At 46.8% G+C, this 16,672-nt stretch overlaps 1 protein-coding gene across 1 annotated transcript in view; it reads left to right on the top strand.

Moving 5' to 3' along the window:
- Window positions 1-16,334, top strand: part of VWC2L (von Willebrand factor C domain containing 2 like) — a 52,489-nt gene extending 36,155 nt beyond the window's left edge. The window contains exon 3 of the mRNA XM_086465922.1: window positions 16,186-16,334. Coding sequence (XP_086322048.1) covers window positions 16,186-16,334 — 149 coding nt within the window. The remainder of the gene's footprint in view (window positions 1-16,185) is intronic.
- The last annotated feature ends 338 nt before the right edge of the window (window positions 16,335-16,672 follow it).

A 16,672-nucleotide genomic window follows, 5' to 3' on the forward strand; every position in this document is an offset into this window, starting at 1 on the left:
CGATGCTGGTTATTACAGCCCTCTGGATACTGACTGTGATCTGTGATCCCAGAACTGTGATCACTGTGGAGGAATAAAGAGGAGAAAAAAAGAAAAAAAAAAGCAAGGGGAAGGAATCCAAAGCCAAACTAATCGAGTAACTTCTGGCGTTGGCAAATTTTCATCTTCCAAGGTCAGCCCTGATTTCATTTGGAGAGTGCTTTGCTCTTTTTAGCAGTTTTGGTGATTGCAGCCATACGTATAAAGGACATTCTGGAAATCTGTTCCCAACTTTAGCAAGCGTTAACATCGAGTTGCCCTGAGCCCGTGTTTGCTCGCTGGCTGCAGCAGCTCCATGTTGAGCTTGCTGGGGCTTCTGCTCGTGTCCCCGACAAGGCAGGGACTAGGTACAACCCCATGTGGAGAAGTCAGCCCGGCAGGGTGTGCACAAAGCCCTTGAACTTCCTCAGGAATATCCACACTCATTAGTTGTGGGGTTTGGGTCTGGTCTGGGTTTTGGGGTGCTTTATTTTTTTCCATCTTTTTTTTACTGCATGTAGTTGTTGAGCTCAGCTTTTGTTATATGCATTCAAGAGTACAAGAGAGTGTTTCATTTTCCAGATTAGAAAATGCTCAGAGGTATAATCAGGTCCTTCCACAGTGCTTAATTATCCATAATTAAAGGCATCTACACAAAGCACCAGATTTTCAAAGACTGTTCTTGTGTTACATTGCTAATGAATTAAGTAATTAATTGGCATTGAAAAAATACAATAGGAAGCATCAGTCTTTTAAGGTGAAGCATTTTTTAGGCGTTTTGTAAAATCATTAACTTGTATCAGGTCAGTAGCTGTTCTAATGTCTAAATCCTCTTTCTGGCTTTAAAAAAATTTCTAAAGGATGAAATGAATGCAGGGAAAACAAGGCAGGGAATACTTGCTGAAGAGTGTGGAAACACTCAGAAATGGGGAATTTCATTTGGAAGTTGTTGTCCATTACTTTGCAGCTCTGTCCCGCAGTTCCTTCCCCTGCCAATAAGGTCTGAACCAATTTCCATCACATTTGAGAACGCAGTCTACAGCCTCAAACTTGTCATGTTCCTACAAGTTTTGCTAAAAATAGTTGCCTGCTGGGTTTGGTTTTAATAACCCACGTCCCCTCAAGCAGGACACTGCCTCTGTGCCTCAGTTTCCCCTGTACACTTCCCTGCCCCATGGGGACACTGTGATGATAACAGACTCTGGGATACTGTGGTGCCACTGAGACCAGAGAGTGAGAAATAGTTTTGTCCACTAATTAAGCAATAAAAACAGACCGACAGAATGAGGTGTAATGAAGCATTCTGAAAATTTGGAGGGGAGGGATGCAAAACCACATCTATCTGCCATAAATTTTCCCTGCCTTTCATCATTCCTAGCTGCTGCCTTACAGTGCAAAATAGCTATCCTGTCCTGGCACATCAGCATAATATCACATGGCATCTGCTGGAGTATAAAAGCCCACATAGATTGTGGTAATGCATTTTGTAGTGGCACGCAGAATTATTAGCAAAGGAAAGGACGGTCCTTTTCCATTTGATAATTTCATTAAATGCAACTATTCACATGCAAAACCAGCACCACTCATTTTATTTTTATTAGCAACCTGACTTCTTGCACAGCATCATCAGAAAGCGTTGTGGAAATGCCATGGATACTGTTAAATTCAGGTAGCATAATGGGCCCTCGGAAGAGCAAAATCTGCGGACAAAACATGGATTAAAGCCGCTTCTGCAGCTGTTGGAGAAACCAGGGCAAGTCCCAGCAGAAGGGTTTAGGAGTCTGTTTGTTCCAGAAACACCAACCTCTGCCTGTCTCATCTGTCCATCAGACCAAGGTGTGCCCGTCCTTGCAGGGGTTTGCTCTCCCTGTGTGTGCCCTCAACGTCCATCCATCCTGCCCTACCCCTTCTTCCTCCTCCTGTTTCCTCAGGAGCTGCAGATTTTGGCGCAGCAGCGCCATGACTTGTCTCTCTAACACCAAGCTTATCAGTTGCTTGGGGTGGGGTCAGAGGCAAGATGTTTTTTTGAGTTTCCTTTTCCATGTCCCAGGCAGGTAATTAAATTCCCCAAACAAATTAAGAAATTATGTTTCTGCTGTCGTGGTTATTCCCTTTCTCCAGGTAATCAATCATTTGTATAGGTTGCGTAGAAGTGGGAGCTCTGCTGCCACAGCCCGACTTGAATTTATACGAAAAAAAAAAAGGCTAATCCAAAGGCCAATGCCATTTGGCTCAGCCCTCTAGGAGAGCCATCCTTTCACTGGAAAGGAAGTTTTTGGTAACTGACTTAGATTTTTAGCTTTTATACGCGTACATGTTCATTAAAGTCACCTGTCACTTGGGTCTTGCCTGCCTGTGGCCAGTCGTTTCTGTGTCCATCATTGTGGATGCCAGGAGGTTGGGGAATGGTGATGAAGCCCATGGAGGCCAGGAGGATGGGAATGGTGGTGAAGATGGCAGGAGATGGGCTTGCTATGTCACACAAAGTGTGAAAATTGGATTCTGCTCAAAATCGGCAGCAGAAAACCTGATAATGCAAACATGAGCTGAGGGGAGAAATAAATGGTTTTAGCAGCAGCTCTCTTCTTACATGAAAAGTTTTTGCTCTGCTTTGAAGTTCCATTTCTAACATGAGCCCATGTTCAAAACCTTCATCAGAAAAATCTGTCGCCAGGTGGAAAAAACCCCAACAGGACGATACCGGTGCTCTCAAAGCATCACATTTCATCTCACGACAGCAGAAAGGCATTTTTCTACCAGTTGACATGTTCCCACAGTCATCTGGATTGCAATGGAGTTGAAGGTTCGTCCTGAGCATGTGGTTTCCTGCAGCTAAAGAAACCCTTCTTCCCCTCAGCAGGGGATTTGCGCAGAGGTTTACTCATACCAACAGGCAACCATTGCCACGACTAATGTGCATGGTGGTGCAACTGTCGCTGTGCATTAACCGCTGTAGTTTAGTTATCCAGCGGTGGGTTGGGTTTCCAGTAGACTGGACATCTAAATGCACAACTCAGATAAATGTACAGTAATCCTGGTTCTTTCCCCACAACCCCCGCACGGCCCGGTTTTGCATTTTTTACCTTCTGTTTTATACAAAACTAGCACTGTCACAGTTTCCACTTCATTTATGACTGATATGAAAAAAAATCACCCTGTAAAACATCATGCACAGCTGTAGTGACCAAGTTAGATTCAATTCTGGCTTTATATTGAGTTGACGTGCAGCCAGCTCTCTTCCATACATCATCTGTGATTGCAGTTAAGGATGAAATACTGTTTTAATTCTTACACCAAATGTGGGGATTTTTTTCTGAAGAAAAAAAAGACATAAAAATGTTAAAATGGGCCATAAAAATCATTAAATTTTCACACTGAGCACAACCAAGTGGTGAATAAGTTGGCTAAAAGCTCAAAAGACCCAGAGAAAAAGTCCCAGTAGTTATTCTTTTGTTGTTAACATTTGCCTTTGAATGGAGATACCCAGGCTGAGAGCAAAGATCTGGTAGTTGGGCAATCGAGGCCTGTTTTGCCACTTGCTTCCCTCGATGAGGGTTTCCCCTCATGTCTGCATGGACAGGGAGCTGCTGCTGCCTGCTGGAGCTGCTTCTCCTTGCCGGTGTCCAAGGATGGTGCCTTGGGAGGTGCCCAACACCATTGCAGTGGGCAGGATGAACATCCAGCCAGGTCCCCAGCTGACTGTGGCTCTTCATCCAAATTCCTTTCTCGGGTGACCTGGGAAATACCGGATGTAAGGTCATGAGCACCTGGACTGTGCCTGTCCCATGGCACACGTTGTCCTGTGGCTGCCCCATGGCACACGTTGTCCTGTGGCTGCTCTCAGGACCCAAGCTGGCAAGGTGGAGGCAGCAGAAACAGAACGGCATGTTACGTATATGTACCTTCTGTATATATATTTCTTCACTTAAAGGTTTAGTCTCTGGAAGGTCCAACTTTTCCTCCCTTTGGCTGTTGATTTTACCGGTAACATTGTTAGCTGATGTGGTGATATTTTAATGGTGGTTTTATTAATTGATTTGTTTTAAATTAACCTGTTTGATACCAGCTCCAAAAAAATACACCTCACCTGATTGACCGTGTTTGAACCATTAAAAGAATGTACCTTCAGCACTGTTGGAGTTCATTTTGGGAAATACCTATTTAGGCAAATTTTTAAAAGCCTATTACTTACCTGAAAGGTTATAATGACCTGGGAGTAGCTTTCATTGCCTACAATTAAAACCCACCTATATTTAAGAAAAAATCTATGGTATTCTCCCAAAGCTTTATGCGGCCTGCAAAGGGATTTTTAAGAGCTAATCCTTTTCATTTGGTCAGGTAAATGCTGAAACATGCACTTCTCACTTAATAGATGGTTATTGCTGTCTTTGAGGTGTTACTGTTTTCCTTCTTCAACCTTGAATGTACACAGTAAAAATCTGATTTAAAAAAAGCTGGGTTTTATGCACAGTATCTGCCTGTGCAATGCTGAGTACCTTGCCTGGATGTTTTTTCAGTGCTGATTAAGGTATTTGCACACATAGATCCTTTTCAAATGAAGAGGAATTTGGTGTGCAAATCCCATAGGTGACTTTGAAAATGCCAACCTGCATTTTATATGAAAACTGAGGCAAGGCAGGCGGGAATCCTGTATTTAAGGCTAGGTGTGTAGCCCTGCGGTTCGCTCTTCTCCAGTCTGAGAGCTGATCCTGAGACATGCTGTGCTTTCGCTCCTCTGTGACTTTGGTGACAGTGGCTCAACTTCAATGCTGCCCTCAATTCAAGTGTGTTATTCAGTCAGCAGAGGGTAAATTATTATTAATTTGATATTAGCTATTAATTTGCACTGCAGCAATGCCTAACCGTGCTGCTTGACAGTCCATAATCCACCACTGGATGAGAAACCCAGTAAAATGGGGAAACTGGGGAGTTCAAAGTGCACTCAGATGTGCTCCCTTTTTTGATTTCAGTGCACTTGGGATCAGAAACAGGGAGGCTGGATGCATGGGGAAATGCCCCTACAATGAGGCATATACCCTTAACCTGAAGCACCAGGAAATGTACTGCGTGCCCCGTTTTCTTTAGCGTGTCTGGATCAGTTTTATTAGATTATCTGCACTAGTCTTGGATTGTTAAAAACTGATTTAAAAGATTTGTTGTTACAGTTGAGACTTCTGGCAGTTTATTATTGTATCTCAATCCACAGTATTCCTGCTGGAGGAAAAGCTCCGCTCCTTCTGGGCTTTAACCCTGGGAACTGCCCAGTGTGGCATCCCCTCATACCTGCCAGCGGCAGCGTCGGCTGTCAGTCATGGGCATCGCTTGTGGCTGATCTGTTGTCTGCAGATGCCTGTACTGAACATGCATTTTTCTCCATCATCTCCATGCTACCTTCCCCACAGTGAGCCGTGCCAAATGGCTAATCTAGAGCTTTGCTGCCAGCCCAGCATGGGCAGTGCTGTCTGTCAGAAAGCAAATGACAGTGCTGCCCAGGGATGGGCAGGTTGGAGGTGAACATCAGCCTTGGGCTTGGTCCCCCATCATCATGCTTATCCCACAAGCACAGACGATGAAGAGAGAAGCGGGGCTGCAATTTTCGGCTGGTGCTTTTTAACTGTCGAAGAGCCGCTGTCTTTCTTTAACTTCCTGAGCGGTAATCTCAAGTCTGTCTGCACACCTCAGATCTGTCAGTTCTGGTAGACGTCACCGCTTCTAAACAGACTTCTTTTAAATTGCACCCATAGATCTTCCTTGCGTCAAAACATTCCTGCTCCAGTATTTAGTGATGCCTGAAGTTATGTCTCCACATCAAATTAAGTAACTGTGCTATCAATAAGGAGGAGTAATGCTGTGTATTCCCTTCTGGATGTCTCCCTGTCCCTCATTTGTTTGCTGCTCCTGATTAAGATGGATAATGAGCTATCAGTAATTTTCTAACCACGATGCAAAGCAGTGGGGATTAAATCGGTCTGTGTCACTGGGAGCCAGGTCATAATTTAGGGAACTTGAGTGGGTCCCCTGCATTCGTTAGATTCCAAGGCAGCGGATGCTTGGGGTTGTCTGAGCAAAGCCTGGAATGATGTGAACATCTCTGCATGGGGAGAGCCAGAAGATGACATGGGGCCACCAGGAGATCCCTGTCCCCCTGAGCTGGCTGAGAGCTGCAGGTGTGTTTTGTCTTACTTATTCTGCTGGCTTCATCGCTGGCAAAATTCAGTGGAAAGGCTCCTGTTGTCCGGAATTTAGCTTTTTAGCTTGGTCTCACCTTTTTGATGCACTCGTTTTAATGATGTAGGGCTTGCTTAGAGGAAGCAACTTGGATTTAGATTGGAGAAGGGTACTGCAGATAGATATATGTATTTTAATACAGAGATTAAATAACTTCTAGGCATCTTCAGGCACCCAGCAATGTGAATTGTGACTGGAAAAATCTCTCATGTAAATAAGCAGTGCTTGAGAAGGGCTGTTAGCATCATCTTGTAAGGAGTAAAATATGCAGGAACGATGGAAAAGAGCTGCAGATCAGCTCCAGAGGAAATTAATTCTTTGGGGCAACAGTGTGCAAGATTGAAAGCTTGTGGATGGCAAGGCGATACCCTGACTGATTCTAAGGAGCTTTTAGCCAGAGCCAGTCGGGTTTGTCCACAAATAAAAAAAAGACAAGGCTCTCATTTTGCGACATTTTAGAGGACAGAGTGAACTTGGGGGCATTTATTGGAGGTTCCATCTCTCCATGGGTGGCTGGACAAGGTGGCAAAGGAAGAGTAAACCTTCCACCTTGGGGGTCACCTCAAGGAGGTGACACTTGTTACCACAGCTAAGAGCCATCATCATGCGATACCCTGCCTACAGGTGGGAACATCCTAGGCAGAAGGTGGCCTTGTCACAGAAAAGTCGCTTGCCCCGTTGTTGCATGTAGACATATTTTGGTTCCTTTCAGCAGAGAGGGAGGGGAGACATACCCACCTCGTTGGGAGCTCTTTGCACTATCTGAATGAAGACCAGAGCAAGCTGAGATTTGGTGGGAAAGCTTGCACAAACCTCCTGTCCTTCCAGGAAAGACTGGCTGAAAGCAAATGAACAACAACAACAAAAAAAAAGGCTGTGGAAAATCTATCTTTCAAACTTCCTTGGCTTTGCTTATATGTATGTATACAGACATACACCTACATACTTCAGGTCTGCACGAGGCTTTCTTTGGGGATTTTAAAATATCAACAGCAACCAAAAGAAAGGGGCACAGAACAATTCCTGAGCTTTTGACTGGCAGAGGGGCTGGGGGGGCACTGCTGGGGCCACCACTAGCTCCGTGCTCGCTTACACCTCCTCCTTGGTTTTCATCACTCAATTCATGGGAGAGGATGGAACCCATAGTGATTTCATCCCAACATCTACTCACTTGCGGGCCTGTTGCCTAAAAAACAGCGCTGCTTTTGCCTTCCTCCCCGACTTCGCCGCCCACCTCACCGTGAGACAGAGCCCCCTCACCTGCCAGATGGAGACACCACGTTTCTGGCAGTTGCTGCACTGGGAAGAGTTTCTTTATACCCACAGGATGTGATTGCCATCCGACCGGTCTGCAGTAGTGCAGGGAGAGATTAGCAGGTGATGGCTTGTTTGTGCTGGCGACCAACTTTCACCTACCCACACTGAAAACATCGATGTGCTCCAGCATGCAGTGCTTCCAAGCTGAGATGTGCAGCCGATTAGCATTTGGGGTGGCAGATGGCTCTGCAAAGTGTTTTGCTTATGGCGACAAGGACTGACACCTCCAGCATCTCCTGCCTGCCTGCTGTAGGGATTTTTTAATTTGTGGCATTGAGGCTGGTGTGGTTTGGTAGACTCAACTCCTAGTCCCTCACGAAGATGAAGCAGCATCCAGATTTTATTGGCATGGTGGCTGTGGCATTGATACATCCTCCACGTTTGGGTGCAGGCAACTTAGGAGAGCTCATCTGCTGCCGGAGAGGGTGAGCAGGCTGGAAAGGGGATTTCAGAGTCTTGCTGATAATCTGGATGGGGGCACTGACCTGAAACGGTCTCATTTCCAGTCCTGCAGAAGCCTTTGTGCCAGGTGGGTGGGGATGGACTTGGGCTACAGTGGAGTCCAGGGCAGGTATTTTCACCTGGTGTATGTATTGAGAACACATGGGATGAGCAGATGTCCTCTAATCTGCAAAGAGCTGTGTCCTCTGTAGCCTGGAGGACATGGACATTGCCTCCAGGAACAGGGAGGAGACAGAGCTGCAGTGTACTCCCTTCCCTCCTGCCACCACCAAGAAGTGATTAGCTACAGACCGGGGATCAGACCTGGGCATTATCAAGGTGTGAACTCACCGCCCCACCTCCACGTGCCATGGTCACAGCAGTCCTGTTTCTGATGCACCCTCAGGCTTCAGCCATGCTTTGAGCTAGGACCTTCAACTTTGGCCTCATCCTCACACAAAAGAGCTCCAGGGTTGTTATCTTTTGGTGGGGTTTTTATTTCCCGCTGCAGAGCATTATCAAATTTAGTTTTCAATAAGGCAAAGCTCAGCATCAGCAGCTGACTTCTTTATGTCTCACCTTCGGCTTCATCTGCTGCCTTCTCCTCCCTCCAAGGTGAGGGGAGCAGGCAGTCTCAATACCAGGCAGCAAAACCAAGACTTATTCCCTTGACTCATTAATTAAATCCACAAATTGAGCTCTTTTCTTGCAATCTGAAGTGATCACATAAATAGCATTGACAGAGCTAAATGAACATTTGAAAAGATCCTGCAGGATTAGCAGAGAGGAGCTGTGTAACCTCCAGAAACAAGGACTGTCATTAAAAATAATGGTTTTACTTCTCATATGAGCATAGCGTTCAGCCTGGACATGGAAAAAGTCCCAAGGTGCAGAAAGGTGGAGGTTTCTGCCCTCTGCACCAGAGCCTGGGGATCACTTGTATTTCTGCTGTGGTTTGCCTCTTTCTCTGTTGGGGAGTTGTCTACACACATCCTTGTGCAGGTTTTAGGGTGTAAACCTCACCTGGTTGTTGCTTTGCAAGTGGTTGTTTCAGCTGAGCGATGCTTGCAGTGCCGGGCACTGGCATTGGAGACCGCATGGTTTATGGGATGGAATGGTCATGGTGAAGACTGCGAGATGCCTGTTTTGTGGCAACATGCAAAGAAAAATTGGCCTTCCCACTGAGAAGACACTTGACCACGTTTACTAGAAATGGCTCCCACAGTTCCACGCAGATTGCCAGCAGTAAATTCTCATGCCCGGTTGCGTGCATGGTCAAGCTCCAAAAGCAAAGTTGTTAAGACTCATTCAGCTGAATGAGTGTCCATGGGCATGTTTTCAGGCTATTCCATTCCTAAATACTGTTGGGAAACACCACCGTTTTCTGCTTATCCCTTGCAAATTTAGTTGTGGGACATATCACGCAGCAGCCTGTGGGATGGTGGGCTAAACTGAGTTGCTGTTTAGCAGCTATCTAAACTACCGGTGCAAGGGAGATAAGCATAGCCATCAGCACCTGTCTCCTTGACTTTATCCATTGACTGAATAAGCTAAATTCTCTTGGAGTCAGCCTTAATATTTTCTGAAGGGATGGGGAAGCTCTTAAAGGAGTGGCGGGAGACATAGGATTATCACTGGGAAATATTTAACTAAGAGGAAAATACTGCTGCTCGCTGACATTGGACATTGTACCATGAGAAGTTCCAGTGAAGGCAATGAGCTCTGTCTGGTGCAAGAGGCTATTCAGGGCAAATCTGAATATCACAGTTGGCCTGAAGTGATTCATGCTTGCTGTGGTGCTTAACATTTGATTTCCTTTTATCGCTGCTTTGCACAGATGAAGCTAAATTCAGGGCTACTGTAAGCCACGGGCAAAGCCGTTGAGTTCAGTAAAACCCACCCGCAAAGCAAGTGGGAGCTGCCTGCAGCCCACAGGGCCCAGGAGCCAGGCTGGTGTTTGGCACCAAGCAGCTCCAAAGCATCAGTGCGACGCTGTGTGCTCATGGCGTTGGAGAGCATCAAACCCCACACTGCTGCCATTTCCAACGTTAACTCAAGTGCGGGGTGCTCTTGAATTCACACATTTTCCTCCACATCCCCATCATGCTGTGGTGGGGACCGTGCAGAATATGTGGTTTGCTCTTGAGCTAGGATGGCTGCTCCTCATGCGTTTGGGCTGTGAGGTTTTTTTCCAGCATGACAGGGAGCGTCAGATGAGGGCTGTTGAATTTCTTTAAAGCAGCACCATGCCACTGAGTCCCAAGAGGACGTCTTCTCGCATCTTTGGGTAGTGTTGCATGATGTAGCAGGCGTGCATTAATGCCCACGCGTGAGATTAGACGTATTCCCTCTGTACCAGGGGTGCAGTTCAGCAGCACAACATGCGTCATTACCCAAGTATCTAGTCTTACACGTGCAGTTGCAAAATTTGCCATCACTCTTCCCAAACAACAAACCATATATGATTTTTCTATATCTCTCCTGTCAAAACAGCACCTGAATGTCCCTAATATATCTCCATAAAAATCGTCACAGTTGTTCTAGCAAGCAGCCTGGAGTGCTGTGGTCTTTTGTGAGTATTAACTACGTTAGGCAAAGCAAATCTCACAATTGTGTTGTCTGTGGGAGCAGCAAACTTCTCCCATTAGTCTCCCTGAGCAAGTAAAAGGGTGATTACTGGCCTGTTTTCATTGCAGTCGCGGTTTAAGATGCTTTTACAAAGACCAGGATGACAGCCCTTGCCCAAAGCAGCTTCTTGTTCCTACTGCTATTATCATAAGTGACTTCCTTGATGTGCCTGACATGCCATCAAATGTTTCTGACCAGCGTCTTCCTTTGGATAATAATAATAATAATAAAAAACCTCCACATTGTTGTGCTGTTCTGTCTCATTCTTTGTGATTTTTTTTTTGCATCAATTTGGCAGATCCTGGTCTCAGCCTGCTCCTCCAAGCAGCACAAAGTAACAGTGGGAAAAGCTCAGGCCAGTCCCCAGCAGAAAGAGGTTGGGGCACTCAGGTCTTGAAATTTTTGGAGGCTGATCTAAGGAGGGAAAAAAAATACTAGAGCATTTAAAGGAGTCTGGTTAGCTCTGCTGCAAATCTAAAAAAAAAAAAAAAAAAAAAAAAAAAGGACTTCATTTCTTGTTGTGGGATCTGGTCGTGGCCTCATGGGCTGCAGCTCCTCCAAGGCACGTCACAGAGCCATGTAGCATTCCCAGGTGCTGGATGTTATCCCAGCAGTGCATTAGCTGTCGGCTCTATAAAAACCTGAGATTGTCTCGAAAACTCCCTGTTGACTTGTACTGTTGCATAGAAAATGCCACTTGTCTGAGGCATATTTTCCACTAAATTTCAGCCATGCATGTCCTCCAAGTGCATCTTTCTCGTGCCTCAGCCACGGGCACGATGCTCACTGCATCCCATTTTGAACAAACAGCATCCACTTTTCCAAAGTTGGGAAAAGTTTAGATGGGGAAAAAAAGGCGCTGGCTGATAGCGATTGTGCTGGAAAATTTTATTTCAGTGGTTCCACTCAATAGGAATTTTAGTGGAATTATCAGAAATGGAGTGTGGAAATTTTGCCTTCCGTTAGAAATCCGTGTTTCTGTAGGGGTAGGGGTAACAGGGAGGGAGAGAAGATGCAAAAATGCTCGGTCAGCTTGCTGGGTTGTGCAAAAGGGAACATTTTACTTTGTCAATGCAGAGACGGCTATTTTGAGAGATGTCTTGGTTTGAAAAGACAGGTGTCTGTGGAGGAAGGCAGGAGCCTCCCTTGAAATGGAGAGTGTAACCCCCTTCCCTCCAAACTATTATAATTTTGAAATTAACGGGCCTTCAGGCAAAGATATGGGGAATAGGAATAACAGTTCTTTACTAATATATATATGTATATAACACAAGGCAGGGAAAAAACAAACAACCCACTAGTTTACACTGACAAGAGTCAGGAATACAACCTGACACCCTGTTAGGGTGGCAGTAGCAGTCCGATAAGATGCTGGCTGCAGTCCTCCTGAAGTGATGAGTGTAGTTCTGTGGAAGCAGCGATCAGGTAAAAGAGTCTGGTCTTCCTCCGAAGGTCCAGTGTTCGGCAGGTAGCTCTTGTCCTCTGGAACTCCAGTGGGGGGAAAAGCTCCTCTGGGAATCCAGTGGAAGAAAAGCGGCTAGGGTGTTCAAAATCTCCGTTTTTATTTGGCATGGACTGCTTGGCTCCTTCCCCCCACCTCCCCGGGCGGAGTATCTCACAATGGGATGGGGAGTCGTGAGGCAGTTCCTTGATGGGCCATTAACAGGAGATAGCCCAGGAGCGAGTTACCGATGGGTCAGGCGATAAGGCATTGTTGTGCCCATTGACAGGAGATAGTCCAGAGGGGGGAGGCAGGGAGCACCGCCCCACCTGGTCTCAACAGCTCCTGAAGATGGTAATAGAATATATTTTTTTTCTTTTGGCACATTTTACACTGTAACCCAGGACAAGAGAATGTAGGTCCAGAGCAGTGGTAGTGTTGGCCTAAACTAAAAGCACTAAGGTCTGACAGAAGAGATGGATATCCCAAAATTGCAGCAAAACATCTTCGTAGGAGGGCAGGTGTCAGTAGAGCCCAAAGCCAGGTTTTTATCCATTTTGCTAAAAGCGAAGAAAAAAGGAAAAGAAGCCTACTTGCTGTGATTTTTCCCTTGGTTCAACCCCTGAATACAGCTCCTTCCTTAGGTGTGCTCAGGTGATGTTTAGCCCAGCCCAGGGATGCTCAGTGCTGCTTCAGCAAGGGCTGGTTTGGCCATACCCCGATGTTCTTTCCAGCCTTCAGTCCCTACAGTTTATCCAAAATAACTATAATTTTTCCTCTTCCCTTCATGCAGCCTTTTTGTGGGGAGATGGCAGCATCCCAAGGATTTTCCGTTAGTCATGGAGGCGCTTGCCAGGTCCTTTGTGACTCCATAGATGCCAGAGATCAGAGAGGCAGATATTAGTGTTTAATTACTATTTTGCAGAGCTGCTGTATGTCCTTGGCCAGGGCAGGGACATTGCTGCTGTGGTGTTATCACCAAAATGAGTGACCCCCTCTCTGCTGGGGACCCCAAAGGCATGGATGATGCCTTTAGTAACCCCATCATCCATCTCCTCTTTTCATCGTGGTGTCTGCTTTCTGTGTCTCAGCTCTGGAATAGGCACATTGATGAGGGGTGTTTAATGATTATTTTTTTTCCAATTGAAAAAAGCTCAAGAGGGAGAAGGGATCTGGGGCTGCCAGGAGGAGGAGGAAAGGCAGCTGTGGCCGTGATGGAGCAGCCATGGGATGGACAGATGAGCAGGATGCAAGAAAAAACAAGCTTTTCCCCAGTTTGCAGTGCCCCATCAGCTAGTCCCAACTCACTCACCCTTGGCTCACCATGACCCCGAGCTGTGCTCTGCCCCTGCGGTGTTTCAGTGTAGGGGTGCAGACAAAACCCCATGAGAGAGGGGGGTGCACGGTCCCCAAGCTCCAGCCAGGCGGTGAAGGTTGGCCCACCTGTGAGTAAGAAAACATGCTGGCTCCCGTCGCCACTGGCCTGCCTCATGTTTTCAGCCATGTTGAACGGGCCAGCAGTGCTATAAATCCATCGTTCAGCACCTGCAGAAGGTGGTGTCTGGGGAGGTGTGTCAGTCACAAGGTGGCATTGGCTTCTCAAATGAGCTGATTAACAGGCAGCCACAGGGTAACAAGAGAGAAAACAATCTTCCCCTTTCCTTGCCACCCTAAGCTCCAGAGGAAGCTTTTTGTTGACATTTTAATGAAAAGGGATTTTTTTGCTCTGAGAGCATGGAGCTGGTTGTTGTGTGAAGGCTGCCCATCCTGGGCATCCTCAACATCGGCAGACAATCAGAGCATCCTATTAACGAGGGACAGGCACTTACTCCAACTTGAAATACTGCTCTCGACAATTATTGGCAATATTATTGCATTTGAACCCCGCACATTTAACGGCAGCAAATGAGCTGACCTGATGGCAAAGGCCATGCTGGGTGTCCTAACACCACCCCACCCAGACTTGATGAAGTGGAGAATTAAAATCTGTGACGAAGAGCACAGGCAGCGGCACAGCCAGCATGGGGACCCAATAGCCATGGGAAGAAGTGACAACTTCAGCAGGTTGCCAGAGAAATACCGCCATTGGGATCACAGCCTTTCCAACTGGAATCGTGCCTTCCAGAGAGACACCAACTTTGGAGGTGTTCAGCTTGTGACCAAAACAGGCCATGACTTTTTCAAGCACATGCATGTAAAGAAAAACACATAGTGTATACCTGTGCGTACGTAGAGTTTGGCTTTTCTGTATTGCCGCACGTCCTTGGCTGGTAACTCCTGGCTTTGGAGTTCTTTGCACTATGGAATGACTGAGGTTGGAGGGGACCTTTGGAGGTTGTCCAGCCCAAAGCCCAGCTTAGAGCAGACTTAAAACATCCCCACACCCAGTGCGCTGCTTCTCAACTGCCATCAGACCAGCGTAGGCTGAACTCTGGCTCAACAAGTGGTGTTGTACTTCCTTGTTTGGAGCAAAAGCCTGCTTCTTTCTGGCATCCTGGTGGGTTCACATGCTGCCCAGGCAAAGGAGGAGTCATCATGACCTTTTCATGGAGAGACACAGACCTTTCCAGCATCACAGCCTGCCTTCCCAGGTCCTGCCCGTGGAAGGAAGCAGCAGCCCTGGGGTACACCCAGTCACCCCAAATTCTGGTACAGGAGCCGTCAGAGGCATCTTTCTTAGGGCCTTGTGTTGTGTCTTCATGAAGATGGATGTGAAAAGTTGCTGTAGGGCTGACGTGCAATTGAAGGGGCCTTTGATAAAGGCAGAAGGTCGCTTAAACACAACATTCAGGCACAGTTTGGCTCAGCAGCAACGTGAATTGCCTATGTCTGGTTAAGCCCAGCCCTGTCAAACCTGTGGCCTGTTGAGCTTAAACATAGGGTCCTGAGGAGCATCTTCGGCACTAATAAATCAGTGAGATGAAATGAATAGTTCTCTGAGACTATAAAATGTGAGACCCTGGCGCTGGGTTTGCTACAGTTCATCCTGTTTCCAACCACGCAGGGACTCTGTTTCCCCTTTCAAATGGTCTTAAGCCTTACTTTAAGCACTAATGACTTGCCTGTAATTTCATGTCTGTACACGCTGTCATCTTTTGAATGCACCTTGTGTGCTGGAGGCATAGATTAAAACCAGTGGCCAGCCAAGGGGTACATTTAGGAGCAGAGCTCGAGCCACAAGACACTTTTCAAATGTCTTCATGCTTCCCTGATGCCACAAATGCGACCGGCTCAATTTTTTTTTCTGTGTGCTGCTGGCTCTGATGTTAATTCCTGACACTAACTGATGCGGTAGTGAGAGAAGAGGAGGAGAGGGTTTGTAGAGGGACAGCTGGGCATTGGACATTTGTGGGGCTTTTATGAGAAGGAGGAAAATAAGGTCCTTGCTGACTTGTTGCTCAGCTTTAATGTTGTGTAATAAAGAAGCCAAAAAAATAACCAATGATGAGCAGATTAAAGGAATTGCCCTTGGGAAACCCCAGATTTTATCTGAAAGCTTATTTGGGAGGTCAATTATTTTTGTTAATCTGATGCTATGAACCATTTATGGCTAATAGCCCCTAGCTGGTGGGGTCTGTGGGGTTACTGGGCATTCGGGCATGGCTGCCGTAGTCCTGACGGATGGATTGGCTCTGGTCCCTGCAGCTCAGAACAGGCTCACTGGGCTAGAGCAGCGAAGGCTGGTCTGCGTCCTGATGCTTGTCCTCATGGTCTTGACCATCTCGCAGCCAAATTCTAGGAGGAAGAGATACTAAATTAGTGGGCAACTGAGTAGAAAAAGGTGGGTGCATCGATGGGGCATCCAGTGCCATTTGTACTGGGGCTTGGGTATGGAAACAGGAGAAGGGAAGTTTCAAGGCTTTTTTTTTTTTTTCCTTTAGTGCCTGAGGGCAGCCAATAAAATGAGACAGGTGATCAGCGTGGGACCAAGGCTTGGCACTGAGCAGCCTGGAAGCATTGCTGCTGCTTTCGGCAGCAGTATGTTGTGGCTGGAACACAGCAAGGGGCTGGGGCTGAGCCTGCTCCCAGGTGCTTATAGCAGAGCTGCTGCACCCCATTTAAAAACAAACAAAAAAAGTATTTATTTCTATTACTCCCCTGTGTTTTTGCAGGTCCAAACTGCTTTGCAGGAACCACAATAATTCCCGCCGGCATCGAAGTGAAGGTGGACGACTGCAACATCTGCCACTGCCACAACGGGGACTGGTGGAAGCCGGCGCAGTGCTCCAAGCGCGAGTGCCAGGGCAAGCAGGCTCTGTAGCAGCAAAACCCCCCCACCAGCGGCAGCCTGCTGGCGATGATGATGATGATGATGATGACAATGATGAAGGAATGGCTTTGATGCCGCACACGCTTCCGACCTCCCGCCAGCTGCAACAGGGTCACCAGCAAAGCCTGCAAGGGTTTTACACAAGCAGAGATTCTTTTACTCACGGGGAAGGGTCTCCCTCTCCCCCCATCTCCTGCTCTTCTCTCGCTTCACACACTATGTATCCGGTATCTAGGTATTTACTCTGCTTTTGTAATTATCAGTGCTTGAGAGGGATGCGGTGGTCACATTTGGGGAGGAAAAAAGAAAATCGTCCCACACAAGTTCCT

The sequence above is a fragment of the Leptosomus discolor genome, chromosome 5, assembly GCF_034619465.1.
Source record: "Leptosomus discolor isolate bLepDis1 chromosome 5, bLepDis1.hap2, whole genome shotgun sequence".
NCBI lineage: Eukaryota > Metazoa > Chordata > Aves > Leptosomiformes > Leptosomidae > Leptosomus > Leptosomus discolor.